At 40.3% G+C, this 23,627-nt stretch overlaps 1 protein-coding gene across 1 annotated transcript in view; it reads right to left on the bottom strand.

The window, feature by feature from the left end:
• Nucleotides 1-1,222: 1,222 nt before the first annotated feature.
• EPHA4 (EPH receptor A4) overlaps nucleotides 1,223-23,627 on the bottom strand; it is a 135,943-nt gene continuing 113,538 nt past the window's right edge. Inside the window, exons 9-17 of the mRNA XM_082658173.1 lie at nucleotides 18,895-18,953; nucleotides 16,044-16,157; nucleotides 15,601-15,786; nucleotides 11,723-11,784; nucleotides 11,059-11,268; nucleotides 9,029-9,178; nucleotides 5,344-5,537; nucleotides 1,886-2,041; nucleotides 1,223-1,549 (exon numbers count right to left, since the gene is read on the bottom strand). Coding sequence (XP_082514299.1) covers nucleotides 1,435-1,549; nucleotides 1,886-2,041; nucleotides 5,344-5,537; nucleotides 9,029-9,178; nucleotides 11,059-11,268; nucleotides 11,723-11,784; nucleotides 15,601-15,786; nucleotides 16,044-16,157; nucleotides 18,895-18,953 — 1,246 coding nt within the window. The 3' untranslated portion in view covers nucleotides 1,223-1,434. The remainder of the gene's footprint in view (nucleotides 1,550-1,885; nucleotides 2,042-5,343; nucleotides 5,538-9,028; nucleotides 9,179-11,058; nucleotides 11,269-11,722; nucleotides 11,785-15,600; nucleotides 15,787-16,043; nucleotides 16,158-18,894; nucleotides 18,954-23,627) is intronic.

The following is a 23,627-nucleotide window of genomic DNA, read 5'->3' as shown; positions in this document are numbered from 1 at the left end:
CAGATAACCAACAAGGACCTACTGTATAGCACAGGGAACTCTACTCAGTATTCTGTAATAACCTCTGTGGGAAAAGAATCTGAAAAACAGTGGATATATGTGTATGTATAACTGAATCACTTTGCTGTACACCTGAAACTAACACAACATTGTACATCAACTATACTCCAATATAAAATAAAAATTAAATTAAAAAAAAGAAGGAAAAAAATGAAACTCATGGAAAGACCCTCCAGTACTCCTTAACTGAAGCAAATTCTCCAAAGAATGGGGCACGTGCATGACCCCACAAGGTTAGAGGTTACTACCCAGTACCCCAAAGATGCTCAGTAGGCATCTGTGGCAGGAATGAAGGGCACCAAAGGACAAGAGGACCCTCATAGTATGAAAGAAAGCACAGCCAGTGGAGGTCTAGATGCCATCCTGACCTCATATAGTTCCTATTTCACTTCTTCCTGGAAGAACAGTAGAGAAGCCATACGGCTTTGGGTCTCCTCTCCCAATGTCAAGAGGACTGAAATCTTAAAAAAAAAAAACCAAACTACCTGATAGCCATGAAAGATATTTACTGCTCAGTGTTTCAAATAAAGTTTCAAAAAAAAAAGCTTTCATTGGAGAAGGACTCATTGCTGGTTCTTTTGCCTTACCTTGTAGATTTGGGTTTGCTTCTTTAAAGGAGGAAAGTATGAAACTTCCCTACACAAGATTGTCACAATCCACTATCCATAAGGTAGTTACGGTAAGTCTGTAGAGTCCCCAGATAAGACTTATATGGCACAAAGAAACAGACCTCGTTTGTCCAGGTAGGGGGTATGGTGCTTGGGTTTTATTATTATTATTATTATTATTTTAAAATCCGCTTTCCTTTTCTCTCCAGCCCCGCGTGTCTGCATAATCCACCAGGTGGCCCGAGCACCAAGCGGCAACACTGTGAGTCACGTGACGTTCACCTAGGTTTTATCCCCGGTACGAACCAAGCCTTAAAAGTTTAACTGAGTTCTTCAAAAATGGACATGGTCTTCATTCCAGTGAAAGAAGGATGGACTGTAATTTATGCCACAAACAAAACACTACGGTTGTAATTCCAAATGGAGAGAAGATCAAGGATGTCTTGGAGAAGCTCAGTGTCTGGCAGCAAATACGGCATTGAAACCGGAGGCGGTGTTCTATTTATATAGGTACATGTATTTTACAAATTGGTGATGGATGGATGGACTTCAGAGAAACAATTTGTTCCAGGTCTAATTCAAATGATGGTTGTCATTTCTGTAAGCCCCACAGTTTCAGCAATCTGTACACCAAGCAACACTGCAGATATATTTTTTTCTTTAATTTCAGAGGGCGAAGACGAAGTAAAAAAAGTGCAGTTCTTCAATTAAAGTGCATGGATGAGGTAAACTAATTTCAAGAGTTTTGAGTTTATTCAATACTGGCTCAGACTGGAACCATTCTGCCGTGTATCTGCTGCATTTGGGTTCTCATTGCCTGGACACTGCTCAAGATCTTATTCTGGTGTGTGATAGCTGTGATGCCAATTCTGGCCAGGTCACTGTAAGTAGGGGGAGAAAAAAGTGGGAGAGGAAAACGTGATGAGGGCTGAGCATCTCTTTTCTGGGCTTCATGCAGACATGCATTTGAATCAGCCACGGTTAATACAGCACAACAAGGCAGGTGTATTAAAATGTTTAATTAAGCAATTGAATGCAACAATGTAGGTGCTTTATAGAGGCTGTGCAAAATTACACTCAGTCAATCAAAATGAAAGGCATTCCAGTTTTCTTTTCTTTTAAAAAATGAGTAGGATGCTTATGCAGCTCAAAGCAAAAGAAGCAAAATACTATGAAATCTAGATTTACCCTTTTGTGTTACATCGCTGAGTACTTACTCCTGGTTCATGTGCACTACAGCCTCTAGTGTGGTATAACCAGCAGCAGTGAAGTTATCCTTATACCGGTCCATTTTAATGGCCTGGAGCCAATCGCCCACCGATACCACGGTGGAGAATTCAGGGGAGCTTGGATCCAACAAGGCAGTGTTAGGTCTGGAAATGGAACGAGCAAGTGTAGACAGACAAGAATTATTAGAGAGACAGCCTGACTCAGAAGTCAAATGGTCTAAGACAGGCGAGGGGAACCGAAGCACCAAGAATGGGCTTTAGATGGAATCACCAGCGTCAAATGTCATCATGTGATTTTTCGCCCCTAATTTCATAAGGCTGCAAAAGCATGTCTCAATCACCCTATTTGTTCTTAACTTCACTTCCCACATTTGTTTTATGTGGACCTCTTAATGCATTAAGGATCAGAGCAGGTCTTTTAACATCCTAGCCTGTGGTAAAGATTGGGGGAGCCCTTGTGGCTGAAACCAGCTCAGTCTTTGAAGGAAGGGTCCAGTCCCTGCCAGCATTGAATATCACAGACTTTAGTTCAGCAACTATGGAAACCCTAGTGAAGGATGAGTAAGGAAAACTGTGAGCCTGCAACCTGCCAGACTTGATGGAAGCAGAGAAAACAGCGAGAGTTCAAGTCCGGCATGCTTCCAGCCAGGTTTGCAGGCAGGCTCAGTGCATTCAAACAAACTTGGGACAGCAGGGAGTTAATCCTCTCTTTAATCAATGCAGCCTGACCAGCACGTGTGCCAAGACTGGCAGGAAGAATAGCCACTTTGATCACTGTTTGGATTGTGGAATGTGCTTCTCGTTTTCCCTTGCTGGGGCTCCTAAAAGAATCATTTCAACAAATTCCAAGCACTTCTTATTAACTTATTTATTAGTTGATGCATTTCTCAGGCCAGGTGTTTTACATTAGATCACTGTCAAGAGGGACTAGAGTTCAAGGCAAGTATTCTGTCATCCCTCACGATATTGATACACAATAAATAATGTATTTCTGGGAAGTATTTATTAAGAGAATTATAGTCATCTTCATCTCAAACTACATAATAATCATAAGGTAGACATTAACAGGGTATTTTATACCACCTTTATTATAATTACCTGTATAGCAACCTTGCTACTTGTTAAGTTCTATTTTCTTGAACTCCCTTTCCCTAGAAATTATAGAATGTGTTTGATCTTAACATTTTGACCTGATTTTCACCCTGAGACTACGCTGCTTGAATACGAACATTTAAATCGGAATTATATCATCACTACTGAATTTTCAACCAAAAAAATCCTTTTCTTGTAAAAACAAAATTAAGTCCCTCTAGTGGCTTAACTTTCTACATAGTAGAATTAATCCAATCCATTTTTCATTTTAATTGTTACCTAAATTACCTTGATTCACATTACTTCTTTTTTTATATCGATATGTTAATAAAGACTTGCTTTATCAATCAGTTTTGTGTTCAAATAACAGCTTGTCTTTGTGACCTTTGTTTTTTTCTCCATTATTTCAATTAAATCCGATTTTCTGAGTAAAATGCTGCAGATTTTTATGGTAAGAATCATCAAGATTTCATTCTTTTCCCAATTTTGAGCCAATAACAAACACTGCCACGTAGAATTTTAGATATTAGTGTTGAATGTTTACCAGGAATATGAATGAACAAAAACCAAAAGTTTGCATTTACTTCTAACTTTAAGCCAAAGCATTAAAAGGGCCACACGGAGGCTCTAGGTACCTGACAAGGTCAAAATGACCTTAGAATGAAAATACCCTTACTCAGTAATGAATGAACTCTAAGGGTCATTCCCAAGCTTGTTCTGGAAGTCTTTGTGCTCTTTGTGGAACAGTGTGACATTTGCCTAATTTTGTGCTGAATCACATACCATGTTTTACTACCTTCCATTATCAGCAAGCAGTAAGAAGCATCAAAGCTCTTAAGTACCGTCAATGAGAAAAATCTAGAAGTGAGAAAAGTGTGCCCAATTTGTTCTGTACTTTGGTGCAAATCACACATTCTACAATGTTAGCAACTGAAGAGTTTATACCAGCAGGAGAAGCCCCAAGTACCAAAGAACCTTCAGACAAAAAAACGTGGCATCTGTAGCTGGAGATAAAAAGCTGGAGGAGTTTTGGAATAAAAGAAACTAGCTTTTGGAATAAAAGAAACTAGCTACACCTGGAAAAGAGGCCTTAGTGCCATCTATTTTCACCCTCTGGGAGGAGAGAAGAACCAAAAATAGACCAGAGATGATGGGGGATTTTATTTTAGGTCACATAGCTACCAGTGGCAGAAGGAAGATGTGAATTCAGCCCAGCGTTATTTCAGGAGAGCATGGTCATTAACTCTTTGTATGGTAGCTAGTGGTACACGATCTGAAAGCCTGAGAGAACACAGGGTATCTCTGCTGTTCACTCGCAATTCTTTTCCTCACATATGTTAATGGTAAGCGTATTCCTTCTCCTCCAATCTGTAGGCTAAGTTTTCAAGAAAAAGACTGGAGGAGAGCATCCTAGTGCTGGCCAAGACTGGAAGGGCTTGGATACTATGAGGAAAATGTCTTCCTACCTTTAACTCAGGGTCTTGATGAAAGAGAAGACTTTGAGAAGCACAGATCTGGAGATGAGTAGCTGCCTCTCCTCCTGCGGGCCTGAATCACCTCACCTTATTATGCCTGTCTTCTTAAACCATTTAACTCCTAACAATGGTCAATGGGACTGGTATCTAGGTATCCTGGATCTTATACCAGTAAAGCCCAATTTCCAGGTAGAAAAGTTCCTACTGAATTAATTATAAGACCTGCGGTATCTTTATCTTCTTTCTGGACTGAAATGCTTCTTTTTGCTCTTTTCAATGAAGTAACTATCTATTTTACAGGTGATTCAATCATTTTAGTTTTTAAAACTCTTCTCAAATATTCATCTGCATGCTTTGTAACTTGATCAGTTTTTATCTTGGTCCTGTTTCCTTCCCCTCTTGAAAGACTCAGCAAAGAGCAACTTTAAGAACTGAAACCCAGGAATCTCTTGCTACAATTCACACTTTATTAAGTCGACTTAAAAGATGTCTTCGAATTCTTATTTTTTCCTAACTCCATGTTCCTTCCCCTTTCAAAATATAGCATCTAGTAACCTGACCATCTTCCAAAAGTACATTTCATCCATCTTCCTAAGTTTTCAGGTCCAGCCTCACAAAATAAGCACTTGAGCTATTCCTTTGTTGTTGTTGTTGTTTTAAATTTGTTTTTCTGACTCCTGTTTGAGGCCTGACAAGTACTAGGGTCTTCAAAATGGTGAAAAGAACTACCATAAATACTCAAGGAGGAAGAAGCCACCCAGGCTGCAGACAGCTGTGAAGTGGCCTCTGACTAGAAGGCGGGAATTGAAGTGAGTCACCACTTGCCTGCCATCTCTGATGTATTCTTTCATACATCAGTATTAAGTAAGCACGGCTGACCTGGAGCTCTCGGTCCCCGTCCTCTTCAAGCTGTTGGGATTGCGGATGAGTTTGTCCAACATGTTGACAATCTGCCCAAATTTAGGCCTGTCGCTTCTCTCCTTCTGCCAACAGTCTAGCATCAGCTGGTGGAGTGCAATGGGGCAGTCCATTGGAGGGGGCAGCCGATAGCCTTCCTCGATGGCCTTAATCACCTATCGAAAAAACAAAACAAAACCAAAAACCCAGAATGGTATGTTACGCTGCCAAGCAAGCTGTTGTTAGAGGTTCACCCTCCTGCTCAGCAAGTTTCCTGTCCATGAAGCTGCCAGCAAGCTTGAGCATGGGAACGGCTCCAATTCTTTCACAGAAGCCAGAGCTGGACCTGAGTATTGCTGGCCACAGGGCAGGGAAGCCAGCTGTTGCTATGAGGGCTTCTCAAATGGTAGAAAATGCCCATCTGAAACTCCAAAGTGAAGAAGCATCAATGTTCCAAAGTGGTTAGAACCTAATCAGATCAACCACATGGTGTTGGCCTGGCCTCCAGAGACCACAGGGCGATGACCCTCTCATTCTTCTATCAGCTAAACACTCTTAGCAAAAGAGACTCTAGCTTAGTGTTAAAGGCATTCCTTAGGAAGCATTAATAGTTGCCTACAAAACAGAAGTCCCTTTGCATCACTTTAAGCCTCTGTACTCTTACTCAGACAGCTGGTGGGTCAATACCAGAGCCCAACTTCCAGACCTTCCAATCCAGAAGACACTACCTCTCTCAGAAATAGCACATTCCTCAACCCCTCCAGATGCGCCGCCATTTTTAGTTTTGGAAGACCAAAATACACCAGTTTACCAATTCTGTATCTCATTCTTGGTCTCAGTTGGCTGTCAACTGACCCTGTTAAAGGCGCTCAAAACTAGATTTGAAAATTTTAAAATAATTAATAAAAACCTTCCTTGGGGCATTTATATTTTAAAGAGGACCCTTGCACATCTAAGGAAAGAAGTGATAATGATAGGTGATAATGGTCTCCCCCCCAGAGCGGGCCTCCTGCCTAATAAGCCATAAATCATTCCACGGGCTTTCTTCTAATTCTAATTTTTCTAATCTATCTTCACAGGTATTACAGCATTTCTTATTGGCTTTTCTCTAAATCCCCCTTCTTCAGGGTGTGAATTCCAATAACACAATATGATATGACTCACGCCAAATTTCAAAAGGGGAATTACTTCTTAATTTCTTGGCTACTCATAAGCTGGGTTTACGGGTATCCTATGAGATTCTGGAGGTGATTTTCTTTGGGGATTTTTACAAGTTCTGAATGTTTTAAATCAGTCCTTTTTCTCCCCCTACTAAAATGACAGCTCCTAGTGAGACCACCACTGGCTGCAGCCATCTCAGAGATCATGACAGAGTCCCCCTGAGGCGGGTCTATTACTGCTCAATGACTGGCCTTCAAGAGAAAATAATCAATTCAGTTGGGTCCAGTTTATATGTACCAGTATAACTGTGGTTCTTTTAACCAGGATACTGTTTCAGTTTAACAATCATCTTGTGATTTATTAAGCCCTCTGAACCCTTTTCTCCCATGTATTTTTTGCCAACCTCCTAGTGTATTAGTATTAATTTACTTCTCCTTCGAAAGTAGACTTCTATATGCTATCTAACTGAACGTGATTCTATTTATTTCTGGCAATGACATTAGGTCAGTTTGATCCTCTGACGTTCTTTTCTCTTTCCAGGTGCACGGTGTTGACTCTGGACTTGATGAAAACATTTTACATCGAATGGATGAGAACGCAAGCAACATTGGGCTGATGCCAGGTTAACACAATTTGTGACAAACCCTCAGACTTCTTAGTGTTCTTTCACTAGCTCCCAATCCACTGCCAGCTTGGAAGATGGCTTGTGGGTGAACAAAGCATATTTTCTCAGTTTACTGCTGAATGTTTTTGGGGGGGGAAGGCCGAGGATTAAAACAAACAAAAAACTTGATAAATTTGACATCTTCTTAACAGTTACTTTGACTCCATTCACCATATGCCAAATGAATTCTACCCATGAAAGTAATTCTCCGGTTACATTTCCTGTAGATTCCTGTTCTATACAGACTCCAATGCAGAGACAAATACACGTGAATGATAGATCAATATTATTTGTGGGAGAGAATTGGCTTCAGATGCTTTTTCACGGATAAAGGCAGACAACTGAAAGTTTAAACCAAAAAATTATTTTAATATAATATAGAAGCTGTCAAAGCTATAGGTCTGAAAATATTTAGAGTGGGAAAACTGACAACATCTTTAGATATTCTGCTCTTATGAGCATTTGGGACCACTCTCAACTGAAATAAAGAAAAGCTTAAATATCCAATAATCAAATAAGTAAATACAGGCACTACTCCTTCTTCTAGGTTGTTGGTCTTTGTTCCTCTGAATGTCTCTAACTCAAAACCAAATGTTACTATACAAGAAAGGTACCTGATGGTGTCTGCATAATCTCATCAAACAATAGATTACACACTGTTCACTCCCATAGTCTGTCTCCAGCCTGTAATTATCTATCAGTTATGCTAGCTGCTGTCTTTCTTGCTATTTGCTATGAACCTTCCTTTATAATTTATAGATACTACCGTGTCAACACTACTGTTCCTCTTATTCCGGTTAGAGAATTCTTTTTGCCCCACTGGACACAGAATGCATCAGCTTCTGTATTGCTCTAAACATTCTCCTACTGATAAGGCAACATCTTATTTCTCGAATGCACCTGGTTTTTCACTTAATTGTCAAGGTTTTGCAACATCCTGCTGTTTCAGGATAAGGCAGATGATCAGGTAACATTCCACATCCGAGAAAATTTTTTAAAAAAACCTTTTTTAAAAATACAACTTTTATCGATAAATTGAATACCACACATTCGTAAACACACTCTATGATAATATTTTACCTCTCATATAAAAAAATTAGGGAAGTTCAAGAAATGGCCATTTCATGTTGTTCTGATTTCCAACCCTTCTAGAACTAACTAACACCTTCCCAGAATTAGCTAATAAGTGTTCTAGGAAGATCCCCCCCACCCCGGTCTAGGTTTGTTTTTTTCCTTTCTCACTGGAGATGTTTGTAATTAAATTCTATTACTCTGGAATCTTATTAGTGTCATTATTGAACGCTTTTCTAAAATTGGAGGCATTGTGGATACTCCCTTACAAAGTAGTCCAGATGGTACATTTAAAGGGATGTGTATAATTTACAAAGGGTCATTTAGTGAAGCTTTATTTTAGAGTCCTCAAGGGGCAAGCTCTAATTACAATTTTGCCAGCTTTAAAATATTCACGAATTTTCTTCCAATAAACCTTTCATGTCAGTTTCATCTCATGTGAAATCTGTGTTTTTCAGATATCCTTGCATTTTCTTAAAATTCAAGGTTTAATTTTATTTCAGTATGGGTTTGAAAGTTAACCAAGTAAAAGTACTGTTCCATATCACTACTCGATCAAGCTATGCACCGATCTATCTATCTATCTATCTCCCATATTATACCATTAAGGCTTTGTAATTTTGGTACTGGAAATCCAGGACTCTAAGTTTTAGCTAGATTACTAGACACATCTGTATTAAGAATTTTAAGTTTAATGTATCATTTCAAGCTCAACACTCACTCCATCATACATTAATGCAAAGACATATATTTCAGAACATAAAGACTCACATCTTGATTGGACATGTCCCAATAGGGTCTCTCTCCATACGACATCACTTCCCACATGACGATCCCGTAACTCCATACATCACTTGCTGATGTGAATTTACGATAGGCAATTGCTTCTGGTGCAGTCCACCGGATAGGAATCTTGCCACCCTGTGAACATCCAAGCTCTAGGTTATCCCCCAAGTACACTGATGTGCCATTCTAGTTTCTGAATGTTGTTACTGTTTGCTAAGCAGGGCAACAGCATTCCTGAGATAGCTGTCCAAACAATAACAGGATATTTGTTTATTCTAACTAAAATCTTCCAGGTTGAGACAGTTCTCATATGCTTTCTTTAGTCACAGGGAAGTAAGCAACTAATATGTTTAATTATTTTTTTAAAAAGTCTACCTATTACATGAGCTCTACTTAAGGCAATACTGTAGAAGAAAGGACATTTTAGGTTTTACAAAATACACATGTTATCCATGGTATATATCAATGGATGTGCAGCTGACAGTAATTTTGACTTCTTGTCAGATTCTCTCACCCAGCAGCACAAAGGCAATACTTAATACTGCTTTGGAAATCATGACCTCAAAAAGTTAAATATGAACATTTCTATCCATCCCACTGTCATCCAACTCCTATAGAGCACGAGAAACATGACCAACGTAGCTAGAAGATAATACGCTAAACAGGCTCTTAGAGGAAGTCAAATAATACCAGATGCTAGAGCCATTATTAACTTTAATGGCAGGAGGGCCAGATTTTGATTATTATTTACTTTTCTAAAAAAATCCTGCAAAAATGGTAAAGCAATTGAATATTACCCAAGAAAAGTTTAAAGGTCTCAAATGTCTCTTGTTTGATTATGCTTATGTGCAAGGTATTTTTAAATGGAGTTTCAAATTTCTTAGGGTTCAATCTGGGGAAATTAATTCAACTTCAGTTCAGACCCTTAAGGTGTTCAAGAGGACATCAATTAAAAGTTTGCTTTATTAGAGCTACTAAACAGGGCAGTAAATTGTACTGCAAATTGCATTGGTTCACTGCAGTTTACTCTGAAAACACACTGTATTACATTTATGCTTGTTCCATATAGCAAGACACTTGTGCTGCCTTCTGCCTTCCTTAAATATTTTGGCTATACAAATGTATCATTCTAGAAGCTTCCTTTTACTTTCCTTTCTCCAACTACTGGGGAAAAATAAAAAGTCTTTAGCATGGACAAGGATGTATTCTTTCCTGAATGAATGGACTGTGAATTCAGAAGAGGCTATGTGTAAGAATCAAACTACAGCCAAGAAACTGAACACTACCAGAAAACATGCACACACATACACACACACACACACCCAACGAACTATACCAAAAAACCCCAATGCTTACCATTGTAGATGCAAAATGGTGAGCATTCAAAGAAGAAAATGGCTGGTCTGCTTCATGTTGATTTTAACAGTGTCAGCCCTAATGGCCAATAACTTTTATGATTCTGTGTTTATTCCATTAGTATCTTATATTCAGATTGTCCGGCTAAGATAGCATAGCCATTAACTGTATACTGATAACTCTTAACTGTGCCTTAATCCTGGCTTATCTACCAGTAGTAAAACGCAGGCCATTAGATACCGGGAAACCTTGCGTAGTGCAAATGTTTTATAAACCCTGTATATACATTCTCAGGTTCGGTAGGCAGCCGACTAGAAATAGTGTTCTGTCCTGTTTAAAATAAGATTTTTTTTAAATAATAAAAAGGAACCAAGTAGAAAATCTAAAACAAACAAGAAGAAAGGAAGGAAGGAAGGTAGATTAAGTGTGAAAAAATACAATAATAAGTGACGCTCTAACCTGTGGCTTTGTAAAGTGGTCACACATCTAGCGGCTGTTTCAAAATCCCTCTTGGAAACATGGTTTAAAAATGGATGCATGGCTAGGAAGGGGCTCTGAAGGATGAGGAAACTTGTAAAAATCACAAAGGGTTTAAAACATCAAAGTGAGAGGAACAGTTTCATCAGAGTCAAAGCCCAGAGGTCACAAACCTTTCTTACCCTGGTGGTATAAGCTGCTTCTGGATCATCCTCTAGCACTCGGGACATGCCAAAATCAGACACTTTGCAGACCAAGTTGCTATTGACCAGAATGTTCCGTGCAGCCAGATCTCGATGCACGTAGCTCATATCAGATAAATACTTCATCCCGGACCCAATGCCACGAAGCATGCCCACCAGCTGAATGACCGTAAATCTGCCATCATTCTTCTGCAGAGGAAAGAAATAAGGTACAATCTCATTAGCATTAGGCCAAATTAATTTTCACCAGGCATTCACTACTTGGATCTTTTTTGATATCTGTATCCGGTGTGCAGTGAAACTCAATATGATTTCCGGGCCTTTTTGACCGAAGTCACTAATTCATGAGTAGAGTATATCCTAGGAGCTGGGTTTGCTTCCTGTAATAGATGGAAATTATCCAACTGTAATGAATCTATGGCTCAAACAGCCCCACGATACAAGAATAAATCAAATACTACCCTCCTTGTACGTGGATTATTGAAGAGCCTTTAAAAATCACATCATTCTCTATTTCTCCTCTTCTTCCTTTGCCTCATTAGAAAAAAGTCCATGAATACAACCAAACAGAACAAATACTCGAAGTCTGTTAGAGTTTTCTAAATACCAACATTCTTGGGTTTAATATAAAGCAGTCACATACCCTGAGGAATGCATCCAAGGAGCCATTCTCCATGTACTCTGTTATGATCATTACTGGTTTACCTAGAGTTTCCAGAAAGAAAAACACAAAACCCTTGATGAGCACTGCAGTTAATGAGATAAAAATGGGCTGTGCGCAATTTTCCTGCCAGGACACCTGTCTTGTGCGATCTAATTTAATTAAAACAAGCCAAGCTTATGCCTCAGCTGTGGGGAGCTAGGAATGAAATATTAAAAGGACGAGTAGGTTTAAATTCCATCTGGAAGGTTAACCCTTTGGGTGGCTTGTTGACAAGGTCTTTAATAAAGTGGCCTCTGGTATCCAGGGAGCACGTGGATGGGTATTTGCTCTCTCAAGCAAATGGAGAAGGAGATAAATGGCCCGTTTAAAGGAGAAAAAAATCTTTAAGATAATTAATTAATTCTGTCCCCAGAAGAGCCACTTGTACAATGCTAAAGGAATCATGAACGGAGAAACTTTTTTTTTTCTTACCTATTTAGAGGAACCCAAGCTTCTGGGAGCTACGTTGGATACTTCATTACCCAGACTCATCTTAAAGTTCAAGCATGTACCATCTTAGCTTTTCCCCCTGCCTCACTCAGGCCAGGGGCTATATCCTTTCTTTTCCCTTTTCCTACCTATAAATAAACTCAGTCTATTTGCTTCCTTAAGCTGCCAACCTCAGCAGCAGCAACAACAAAATCACAGAAAAGGGTCAATAAGTGATTTCATCCTAGGCAGCGATTTTAATTCAGGACTAGAACCTTTGTGTGCCCTTCTCCCTTCTCTAAGCAAAGAAATCAGAATGATTTTAAGCTTTGAGAGAAGTGGGAAACACTTTCATTTCACTTTGGTTTTCTTTCTGAGGACCTTAGGAAATAAGGATCATTCTTTAGTTTCTTAATCCCTGGCAATGCACTCAAGGTCTGAAATTCCTTCTTTCTAAAGGGTATTTGTGGCAGTGGGGCGTAAATCTTCGATATTTTACTAAGGCAAGGGGTAAAGCCAAGAGAACAGAAGAGTTCCTGTGAGGAAAATAAAATGTTAGTTTGAAAAATCAAAAACATTCATTGCTGTCCTTGTGGACTGTTTGGACGTAGACATCCAGTCAGGGAAAATGGGCTGGGCTGTGCCACTGCCGGAAAGCCCCCAGAATTATTTTAAACGAGTACATTTCCCGCCCAGAGCCCCTATCAGATGAGACTCTGTACTGGTGTGGGGAAAGAAGTGTCTTCATTTCAGAGGCAAAATTTTAGAAGAGCAGACGTTTTTAATTTCAATGAAGTCCCATTTATCAATTTGTTCTTCGATTGAACATTTGGTACCGTGCCTAAGAAATCTTTCTGAGGCAAAAATGTTGGATTAGAAAACACCACCACGAACATTTAATTTTCAAGTGATGAATGAAAGCAGGCAGAAAAAAGCAGGAATCTCGGTGTAGACCAAAGGATGAGTCAAAACCACTTCTAATCTCTTTCCCCTTGGCTGGAGGGAGTGGTCCCCGTACACCTTTCCATCCTCCATCAATATTATTAGGAAGCCTTTAGTCCTCAGACTCATTTACCCTCTGCATCTGTGACCACACAGAACAAATGCATCTAAATGAGTTTTAATTAACCTGCCTCAATCAAATGATACTTTGTCAACTCATGAGAAGGGGTGACTCCCCTGATGGTGCATTAACACCTACTTCCATTTCACCAGATCCCTCTGGAAATGTGGGGAAGCAAGGAGAAGATCCGCGGGATACTGGCAAGAATTTATAGTCTCCCTGTCCATTTACAAAGTTACTCAAGGAAGTCCAGTCATGAATCCACACTCTCCCACTCTTTCACCCTCACCCCTCCCTAGTCTGACAGTTGGCACTATCTTCACAATTATTCTCCATTTTTTTGTTTATGAAAAGTATCCATTTGTCAGAATATTTATGAGCTCTACAAGAGAAATAAAGATGAATGTCTCCGTAAGCACAGAGGGGCTTATGAAATGGGTCCAGGTTGGGCTCCAGGGTAGAGACAGACCCTTTCCCGGAACAGGCAGGGAGGCAATGGGGAGCGGAAAGGTGGGGGGAAGGGGATGGCTCCTCTGGTGGAAATTTTAAACCATTTTAATTCAGTGACAAGTGCATTATGCAAATGCATCCAGTCGTTTGTAACAGTTACAGCTGTAATAGCCATGGGTTTTAGAGGTCACAAAGATCCCGTTTCTTCCCTCTTCTGCAGAGGTGCTACAAAAATCACTGTCTGCCCCAGGAAAAACACCCCAAGTTGAACAGAGCCTCCTTTTGAGAAAATGGACCTGCAGAAGTATTTAAAGGGAATGTTATCTTTTAATTAAAGTAGTGAAGGGCTCTGGGCAGCTCCACAGGCCACAGGAAAAATATTCTGTCTGTAAAACTCATCTTAAAAAGCAAATAGAGCTATTCTATGCTAACTATAGACTTCACCTTTGGTGAAAACTTATATACCCTTAGCATCAAGGTTCCTTTTTTGAAGGATTCCAAAGATGGGGAAAGATGTACTTTTTAAGACATAATAATGCCAGTTAACACTTAGTTGTGTTTTTTTTTAATTTGCTAAATAAGCATTATGGCAAACATGCTAAATATTCCATTCCATTTTTATCTCTATTTTACAGATGAGGAAACTGAGAACTTGAGCAACTAGTCAAGACCTCATAATTTACTAGCAGTAGATGATGTGTAAATCTTTGGTCACTAGGCCAAAGGTGCTCAAAGTGTGGTTCCAGGGACTATAGCTTGATTGACCTTGAGCTCTTCAGAAATGGGAACTCATGGGCTCCCACTCACTAAATCAAACCTCTGAAGATGAGGCCCAGGAAAGTGTTTTAATGAGTTTTCCAGAATTCTGATGTATGTTCAAGTTTGAGGACCTCTAAATTAGTATATATCTGCTCTCACTTTTTAGTAATTTCCAAATTTTCCCTGCCTAAAGATTGTGTACCCTTGTGTCTTACTGCCCCCTTTGCCCCAGACCTAACATCCAACGTTTACACCTCCATTTCACCCACTGCGGCAGCCACGCTGCACCGGTTGATGGAGGACGTTTTTCCCAGGCACCTGGTATCAAATTAAATGGCTCTTTGGCTGTCCTGGAGACACAGCCCCAGGCTTACAAGATCCTTGACTTGTAGTAACTATAATAGGTACTAAGGCTTCTGGAACGGAGCCACCTTCAATAGTAACCATTTCAGCTGCCCTGTCCATGTGGTGCTGTACAAGTTGGTCTTGGCCAGTCTTACAGGTGTATTCAGGGCCTGCTTCGCAAAATGCATCTTTTGAGCTGTGTCGGATTTTAACTGAAGCGTGCTTCACGGGCTGAGCGAATGTTAATGGACTAAAAAAGGAAGATGCAACCAGGTGTTCCTGGAAATAGGTGCTGAACTGCAACTGCAGCTCCATAAATCAGGCAGAGCAGACAAGCAAATCCCCCAATATAACAGATGACCAAGGTGCACTCCCTGCATCTGGAACCCAAGCTTCGAACATAAGGTGTGGTGAGGTTTTGTTGTGTTTTATATGAAAAGTACTTAAAATTTATTTTGCTTACCATCTGCTTGCGCCTATCCTGTGACAATCAGTTTGGTCTAGCAAAGATTTGAAGGATGGCAAGGCATACCAAAAATCTGCAATATTAATTTCGCTAAAATCTCACACAAGCTGCCTTGGAAATAGGGTATCAGCCTACACCATACCCCCATTTAGAAATGACTACAAGATTAATGACTTGTCCTGCACTGATTTCCTCCTATTAGCAATCAGTGGGTCTGCTCCATCTGTCATTTCCCTGGAAAGAAAATGTGTGTTTAATTTGCCAGTAACTTCTAACTTGGCTTTGTAAAGGGAGCGACGCACATACATTTGGTGACAACGCCTTCCAAGTGAATGATATTTGGGTGGTCAAACTGTCCCATGATGCTGGCCTCACTCAGGAAGTCCCTCCTCTGTTTGTCTGTATAACCAGCTTTCAATGTCTTGATAGCCACGTAGATTTCTCTTTTGCCAGGCACTTTGAGACGCCCACTGCATACTTCACCAAATTCACCTTTGGGAGAGAAAAAGAACTGACTCTGAACCAGAAACACGTTCAAGGAGAAGGAATAACAGCCAATAGCTAACATTTGTTGAGTGCTTATTATACAGTAGGCACTGTGCTGGTGTTTTATGTAGATCAAGGAAATTTCAGGTACACAGATATTTACATATACAGGCACATACAATACATTCTAATGCATTTATATAATCCACATACATATATTTAATATCCACAAAGAAAACAGGCTTATAGACACAGACACGTACCAACTCCTATGACTTTTTCAATCTTAATGCAGGATGCGTCGATTTCTTTGGCAAATTCTCGAACTGCTTGGTTGGGATCTTCGTACGTAAAGGGATCCACGTAAGTTCTAACACCTGAGTAATAAACATGCAAAAGGTTAGTGGAACACTTCTCAGGAACCACTAATACACTGAAGTTCTCTGGGTCTAAAAATAGTCAGCACAGAAAAAATTTTCTTAGCATGAGAAAAATACTTAGCGTAGACATAAGAAAATGTTTAAATTCTTGCTCCGGGTTTCGTTAGTGGGTAAACAAGAATTGTTTGCTACTTAAGAGGCTGTAGCTCTACTGAGCTCCTGGAATGTCTTCACACTTCAGGGATGAAATTTTAAAAACAACCTATCCCGTGGAAGAAAAGAGAGTCTCTATAAGGAAATTTGGAATGTGTTATCTAAATATTGCTGTCCCAAATGCTGGAGAGGGTGTGGAGAAAAGGGAACCCTCTTGCACTGTTGGTGGGAAAGTAAATTGCTAAAGCCACTGTGGAGAACAGTATGGAGGTTCCTTAAAAAACTAAAAATAGAATTACCATAGGACCCAGCAATCCCACCACTGGGCATATACCCTGAGAAAACCATAATTCAAAAAGACACATGCACCCCAGTGTTCATTGCAGCACTATTTACAATAACCAGGTAATGGAAGTAACCTAAATGCCCATCGACAGATGAATGGGTAAAGAAGATATGGTACATATATACAATGGAATATTACTCAGCCATAAAAAGGAACGAAAATGGGTCATTTGCAGAGACGTGGATGAATCTAGAGACTGTCATACAGAGTGAAGTAAGTCAGAAAGAGAAAAACAAATATCACATATTAACACATATAGGTGGAACCTAGAAAAATGGTACAGATGAACTGGTTTGCAGGGCAGAAATTGAGACATGGTTGTAGAGAACAAACGTATGGACACCCAGGGGGGAAAGTGGTGAGGGGAGTGGGGGTGGTGGTGGTGGGATGAATTGGGAGATTGGGATTGACATGTATACACTAATATGTATAAAATGGATAACTAATAAGAACCTACTGTATAAAAAAATAAATAAAATAAAATTCAACAATGAAAAAAAACTAAACACAATTTAAAATTAAATAAATATTGTTGTCCCAATCAGTTGCTCACATCCTACCCACCATCTCCAGCTTTCTTCCCTTAGGGAAGATGATAGAAACTTTCTCAAATGACCTGTGATACAAGATATCATCTTTTGCCTCATATCTGGACCAACAATTGACAACAATTAACAAACTAAGATTAAACCTAGGTTAAGTGGATGAGAGGGATAGTATCTGCTATTTGATTTGAAAATACAAACTCTGTATTGGAGTTCCACTTTTATTCTGTTTTGGAAAGAAAGTGCTGTAAGAAAAGACATTGAATTTCACCTGGAAGCTTCGGCGAATCAATGGTTTAAATACTAAGAAGGGTAATTCGGCCACACCCCATAGTCACTGGTAAACTGAATTTGGAATGTGAGCTCTGGGGCAGCCAGAGATGTCCAGGACAAGATGCATTAGAGATTACTGGGGGGCTTCCCTGGTGGCGCAGTGGTTGAGAGTCTGCCTGCTGATGCAGGGGACACGGGTTTGTGCCCCGGTCTGGGAAGATCCCACATGCCGCGGAGCGGCTGGGCCCGTGAGCCATGGCCGCTGAGCCTGCGCGTCCGGAGCCTGTGCTCCGCAACGGGAGAGGCCACAACAGTGAGAGGCCCGTGTAACGCAAAAAAAAAAAAAAAAAAAAAATAGAGATTACTGGGAACTTGCCACTGGCATTTACACCCCGCCTCTCCCTGCTCGAGCTCTTGGGGCTTTGGGGCGCTGAGAGGTGTAGGATACCGGTTGGCTCAAACCCTTTGATTTTCCAAGACTGTCAGTTTTGTCCTCATCTCAAAAAAATGCATCATTTTTGTTTTTAAAAATATATACCACATGCAAATGAGAAAGTGTGGTTTTAGAAAGGAAACAAGATGAACAAATGGAAAATTATCAGACACTCCATGACCCTTCATCACTTCACATGCTCTAGCCAAGAAAACCTTTCTCAGGATTATTCTTCCAGCCCTTCTACCTCCCTGTACTAATAAGGTAGCTATTAACCACTCGGTGTTATTTAGATATAAATCAGTTAAAATTAAATAAAATTTAAAATTCACTTCCTCATTCTCACTACTTTTCAAGTATTCAGTGGTGCTTGTGGCCCCTTGGCTAATGCATTAGATGGTGCAGATAAAGACCACTGCCATCACCTCAGAAAGTTCTCGTGGACAGAACTCCTGGAGAGACACCAACCACTGTCCATTCCAGAGTTTTCTATCTTGCTCAAGTCATTCAGAGCCGATTCTTTGAATTCAGTCTTTGACTCCACTTGGAATATCAAAATAACGAAAATCCACTAAAGAAATATTGATAGTCCTGAATTCCACAGCACATATTCTGTGGTGTGTTCTATTTCTTATTCTACTGTCTCCAAAATGTTTACCTTATAATAAGAGAAAAATTGTGACCTTCTAAATCTTGCCACCCAGCTACAAAAATGAGCCAGCTAGAACAACACTTTTTCAGGTTGGAGGATAAGATAAGGAAAAAGAAGCATCTAAGGAAATTATCCAACCTCCATCTTTAATTTCACTTAAAAAAAAATACCAATCACCTATTTCAGTTTGAAACCCTGAAGTACATTATTTGGATAATTTCATGAAAGGAATATAATATTAATAGCCATGTGAATATTATTTAGACATTTCTAAACTGAAAACACGAGACATGCTCTAAAAATAAAATTATTTTCAATCCAGTTTTCTGTACCTTGGTTCAAATGTTTCTCTTCGTCTGCTTCTTGTTTCGCTTTACTGTATTTACTCCGTCTATTAAAAGATAAAAAACAATATTTTCAAAATCTGTAAACCACAAGTTCTTTACTACCATAATATAAGTCAGGCAGATATGTAATGCACATTTCACAGATGAGAAAACTGAGGTTTATGGGAGGTGAAATAACAGGGTAAGTAACTTGTCACCGCAGAGTCCAGAGTCTCTGCTCGTAACCACAGTATTAAACTGAGGTGATACAGCAAATATTTTATAATACAATTATAATTTTAAATCCCCAGGAGAAATTTATTATATTGAAAATAGATTAGAAGTTTACTGGCTAATTTCCCCACATACATATTCTGAATTAAAATAAGTTTCCCTAGGTGAATTCTGCATACATCAAAGGCAATCGTAGTCAGTATGTGATAAGTAATAGTAAGCCCTGTTGCTTTCACCACAAAAAAACTCATTATCCTATTATATGATATTCTTAAAACAATAGTTTTGTGGTTATTGGCTTCAGCTGCTGCATACAAATTCCTAAATGATTAACGACAATTTAAAAGGTAAACAGAGTTTGTAGAAAACTTGCAGCAGTAAAAATAAGGATCCGGGACTTCCCTGGCGGCCCAGTGGTTAAGAATCTGCCTTCCAATGCAGGGGACTTGGGTTCGATCCCTGGTCAGGGAACTAAGATCCCACATGCTGTGGGGCAACTAAACCTGTGTGCTCTAGAGCCCGCGTGCTGCAACTACTGACCCCCCACGTGCCACAACGAAGATCCCGCAATTAAGACCCCATGCAATCAAATAAAAACAAAACAAAACAAAAAATAAGTTTCCATTTGTCGCCTAATTCTTTTCTCCAAAAAACAGTGTATGGTCCTACAGTTGGCCTTCTGCTCTCAGTGTCCCATAGGAGTGAGATCAGGCTTGGTTATAAAAAGTCTTGGGAAAAAGCAAGCTTGAATATATATAATTCTTGAATCAGTCATCTTGATACATTATACATAGACACATATATATGTGTCTATGTGTATGTATGTTAAATTGGAAAATCAACTCAGTCCATATTAGAACTCTGTAAAGTTGGAAGATGAGACCGTATTAGTGAATAAAATATGTACATGTATGTTTCTGTCAAAAATGTCAAGTTTATATTGCACTTTATAATCATCTTGTAATTTTCTTAGAGCTTTAAAGATGAGGTCCGTCAAGACTCTTATATGTGAGGAAACAGGCTCTGTGGTGACAAGAGTCCCTGGTGGCCACAGGGGGTCGCAGCAGTGTGGTCCTGTCTGAATCTGATAACCTGAACCCCTGCACTTTGAACAAGTCAAGAAGGGCAGGATGGTCATGGAAAAGAGAGAGGGCCACGCAGTGCCACCAGAGAGCAGCCCAGTCACAGTCACGTGTCCCAGCCCTTCACCCACATTCCTCTCCTAATTGTCAGCAACGCAGGAACCAGCTCTGCAGTCAGACCCTCAGAGCCTACAGATGTTCCTCTGTGTGTATAATTCCCTTGCAAATAATAATACTTGGCATTTTTACACTGCATTTAACTTTTCAAAGTGCTCTCATCACATATATTATCTCTTCCCCTAACTGTTTGCAAAGCAGGAACCAGCTCAGTAAACAGAGACCTCAGTCACTAGAGTTCACTTCAAAGTGCGAGTCATTCAGTCCCAAATAATAGCTTGCATTTTTACTTTGTATTTAACTTTTAAAAGAGCCTTCCCATATAACATTTCATGGCATCTTCTCAACAACCCTATGAAAGCAATCAGGCAGACAGACACATGTTCAGTCCCATTGTACAGATGAGAACATGGAGGCAGGAGGGCAAGTCATTTACCCACGACCCTCCTAGCAAATACAGGAGGAGTGTGTCTGCCCCATCTAGCTCACTACCTCACATGCCTCTCCCAGCATGGATGAAGTTATATGATGATAGCTGGTGAGAGTTAATTGTAAGTCATAGTACATTTTATATCAGTAAATCTACTTAAATTGGATTCCACTTGCTCTCAAAATCCATTGCTTCATCAAAGAAGCTAAACAGGTTTAAACATCCTGAAACCAAACATTTGTATGAAAGATGTAGTCCCCTCCAAAACTCCCCCTCCCCTCTCCTTTTAAAGGAAATATAAGAGTGTTAGGTCAGGGACTATGAAAATAGCATTTTATGTCAGGGAAATGCGTGCCTAGGTCCCAAGGGTGTGATAGGGTCCTGCCAGCCCGGGAGATTGTATCTTATCAGAGCTCCTAGAAGCATTATCTAAAATTACAAGTATATATTTTAAACCACTTTAGATCTCTAATACTGATTTGAATTTCTTTCCTTCAAAGAAGAAAAAATGCATCGAGCAGGGAAGCTTTTGTCCCAACTTTAAACTTCAGAGAGTTCATCAAAAACCTTTGTAGAGGGCTTCCCTGGTGGCGCAGTGGTTGAGAGTACACCTGCCGATGCAGGGGACACGGGTTCGTGCCCCGGTCCGTGAAGATCCCACATGCCGCGGAGCGGCTGGGCCCGTGAGCCATGGCCGATGAGCCTGCGCGTCCGGAGCCTGTGCTCCGCAAGGGGAGAGGCCACAACAGTGAGAGGCCCGCGTACCGCAAAAACAAACAAACAAACAAAAGACCCTTGTAGATACCAAAAGAAAGGGGCAGCCTCAAGCAGCCCAGGAGTGCCATTTTCCATCAACATATTCATGAAATCTGTGCAAAGCCAGAGGAGAGGTAAAATAGCAGGGACATTACAAGGCTGACCTGCCCACCCCCTCCTCAGGCTTCCGAACATAGAAGGAGCAAGTAAATTAGGAGGTGTATTTTTTTTTATATAAAACTCTCTATTTTTATTCCCTCCCCGCCAATGTTTTATGTTTCTTTGGTTTTTTTTTTTGTGGTACACGGGTCTCTCACTGTTGTGGCCTCTCCCGTTGCGGAGCACAGGCTCCGGACGCGCAGGCTCAGCGGCCATGGCTCACAGGCCCAGCTGCTCCGCAGCATGTGGGATCTTCCCGGTCAGGGGCACAGACCCGCGTCCCCTGCATCGGCAGGCGGACTCTCAACCACTGCGCCACCAGGGAAGCCCTGTTTTATGTTTTTGATGTCACAATTTACATCTTTTTATCTTGTGTATCTCAGCAAAGTATTGTAGTTATAGCTGTTTTTACTACTCATGTCTTTTAATCTTCATACAAGCTTTGTAAGTAATTAACCTTACAACTTTAAATTATTCTGATTTTTACTGCATATTTACCTTTACCTGTGAGATTTATACTTTCATATGTTTTCCTGCAACTAATTAACACCCTCTTGTTTCAGCTTAAATAAGTCCTTTTAACATTTCTTGTAAGGCCAGTCTAGTGGTGATGAACTCCATTAGCTTTTGCTTGTCTGGAAAACTCTTTCTCTCTCCTTCAACTCTGAAGGACAGCTTTTCTGGTAGAAGGTGTATTTTTTTTTTTTAACATCTTTATTGGAGTATAATTGCTTTACAATGGTGTGTAAGTTTCTGCTATATAACAAAGTGAATCAGTTATACATATACTTATGTTCCCATATCTCTTCCCTCTTGCGTCTCCCTCCCTCCCACCCTCCCTATCAAGAAACTTTACTTGGAGTGTTACTTGGAGGAGAAGACCCCGGTAGAGTACAGGGAATGCTGACAAAGAAACACAGGGATTACTGTTCAAAAGCTAATTGTAGCCTATTAGCTACTTAATAATACCCTTAAAACTAAAAAGCCTGAGTCCTGCTCTACCTTTGTCACCTGATGACCCTTTCTCCTTAGGCTCAGGGTGGGACAATGTGTTCGTTATTGTCCAGAGAAAGAAAGCCTATGGAAGCTTATCGTTGGGTCAGCCAGACCAGAGGAAACCACATCGCCTAAAAGAGTGCTAAATTGACATCCAAGGCAGATCACCTGAAGGACAGAAGGAAACCTTTGTGGACGATTTTCTAATTATTGAGACGTGGGAAGCTGATTACAAAAAGGGGGGAAGGAGGGGAGTGGTTTGTGAGTGAATGCTCCCGAAGGAAACATGGAACCTTTTAACTGCAGGAGGTAAAGAGACTCCTCTGCAGGTGAAACTTTGAAAGCCTGTGACTAAGCTCGCCTCTGTCAAAGGGAGGCGGAATCAGGGTATTAACAGACATTGTCCAGGGACAGCATGAGACCCCAGCCCTGCCCTCCCAACCAATGTGTTGTTCCTGGCACCTTGACTACCCGATAAAACCAACAAAACAGTGGAGCGAAGTGTGACAGGGCCCAGCACGCACCCCACTTTTAGTAAAATACTGACTTCCCTGATCAAGTCGATGGGTTTGATTGGTGGGGCTCACTGTTCCAAAACGAATTAGCAAAAGGTAAGTAATTTATTCAGCTAAAGTGCAGATTAAAGAAGATAAAGCAATGTAATAACTAGCATAGCTCCAAGAGGACACTTTCCAGCGTTTAATGGCATCACCTATGCAGATGCATCGAAGCTATTCTTTTTCCCCTTCCTTAAGCTGTCATTGTTCTTGCACCCAATGATGGCTACATGTTCTTCATGAGCAACATTTTGACATGGGTGGAACTGAACCACACGAGGGCACACAGGTTGTTTAGAAATGTTCCCGCAGTACCATCAGCCAACGAATTGTAGGAATTTACACGACTTCATCAGAGCCAATTTAGGCTAATATTTAAGTGTATTCATTCTTATGTGACCATAATAT

This window comes from Grampus griseus (genome assembly GCF_964374135.1).
Source record: "Grampus griseus genome assembly, chromosome: 7".
NCBI lineage: Eukaryota > Metazoa > Chordata > Mammalia > Artiodactyla > Delphinidae > Grampus > Grampus griseus.
The sequence above is the reverse complement of the archived record's forward strand: the minus strand, read 5'-3'. Positions and strand labels throughout refer to the sequence as shown.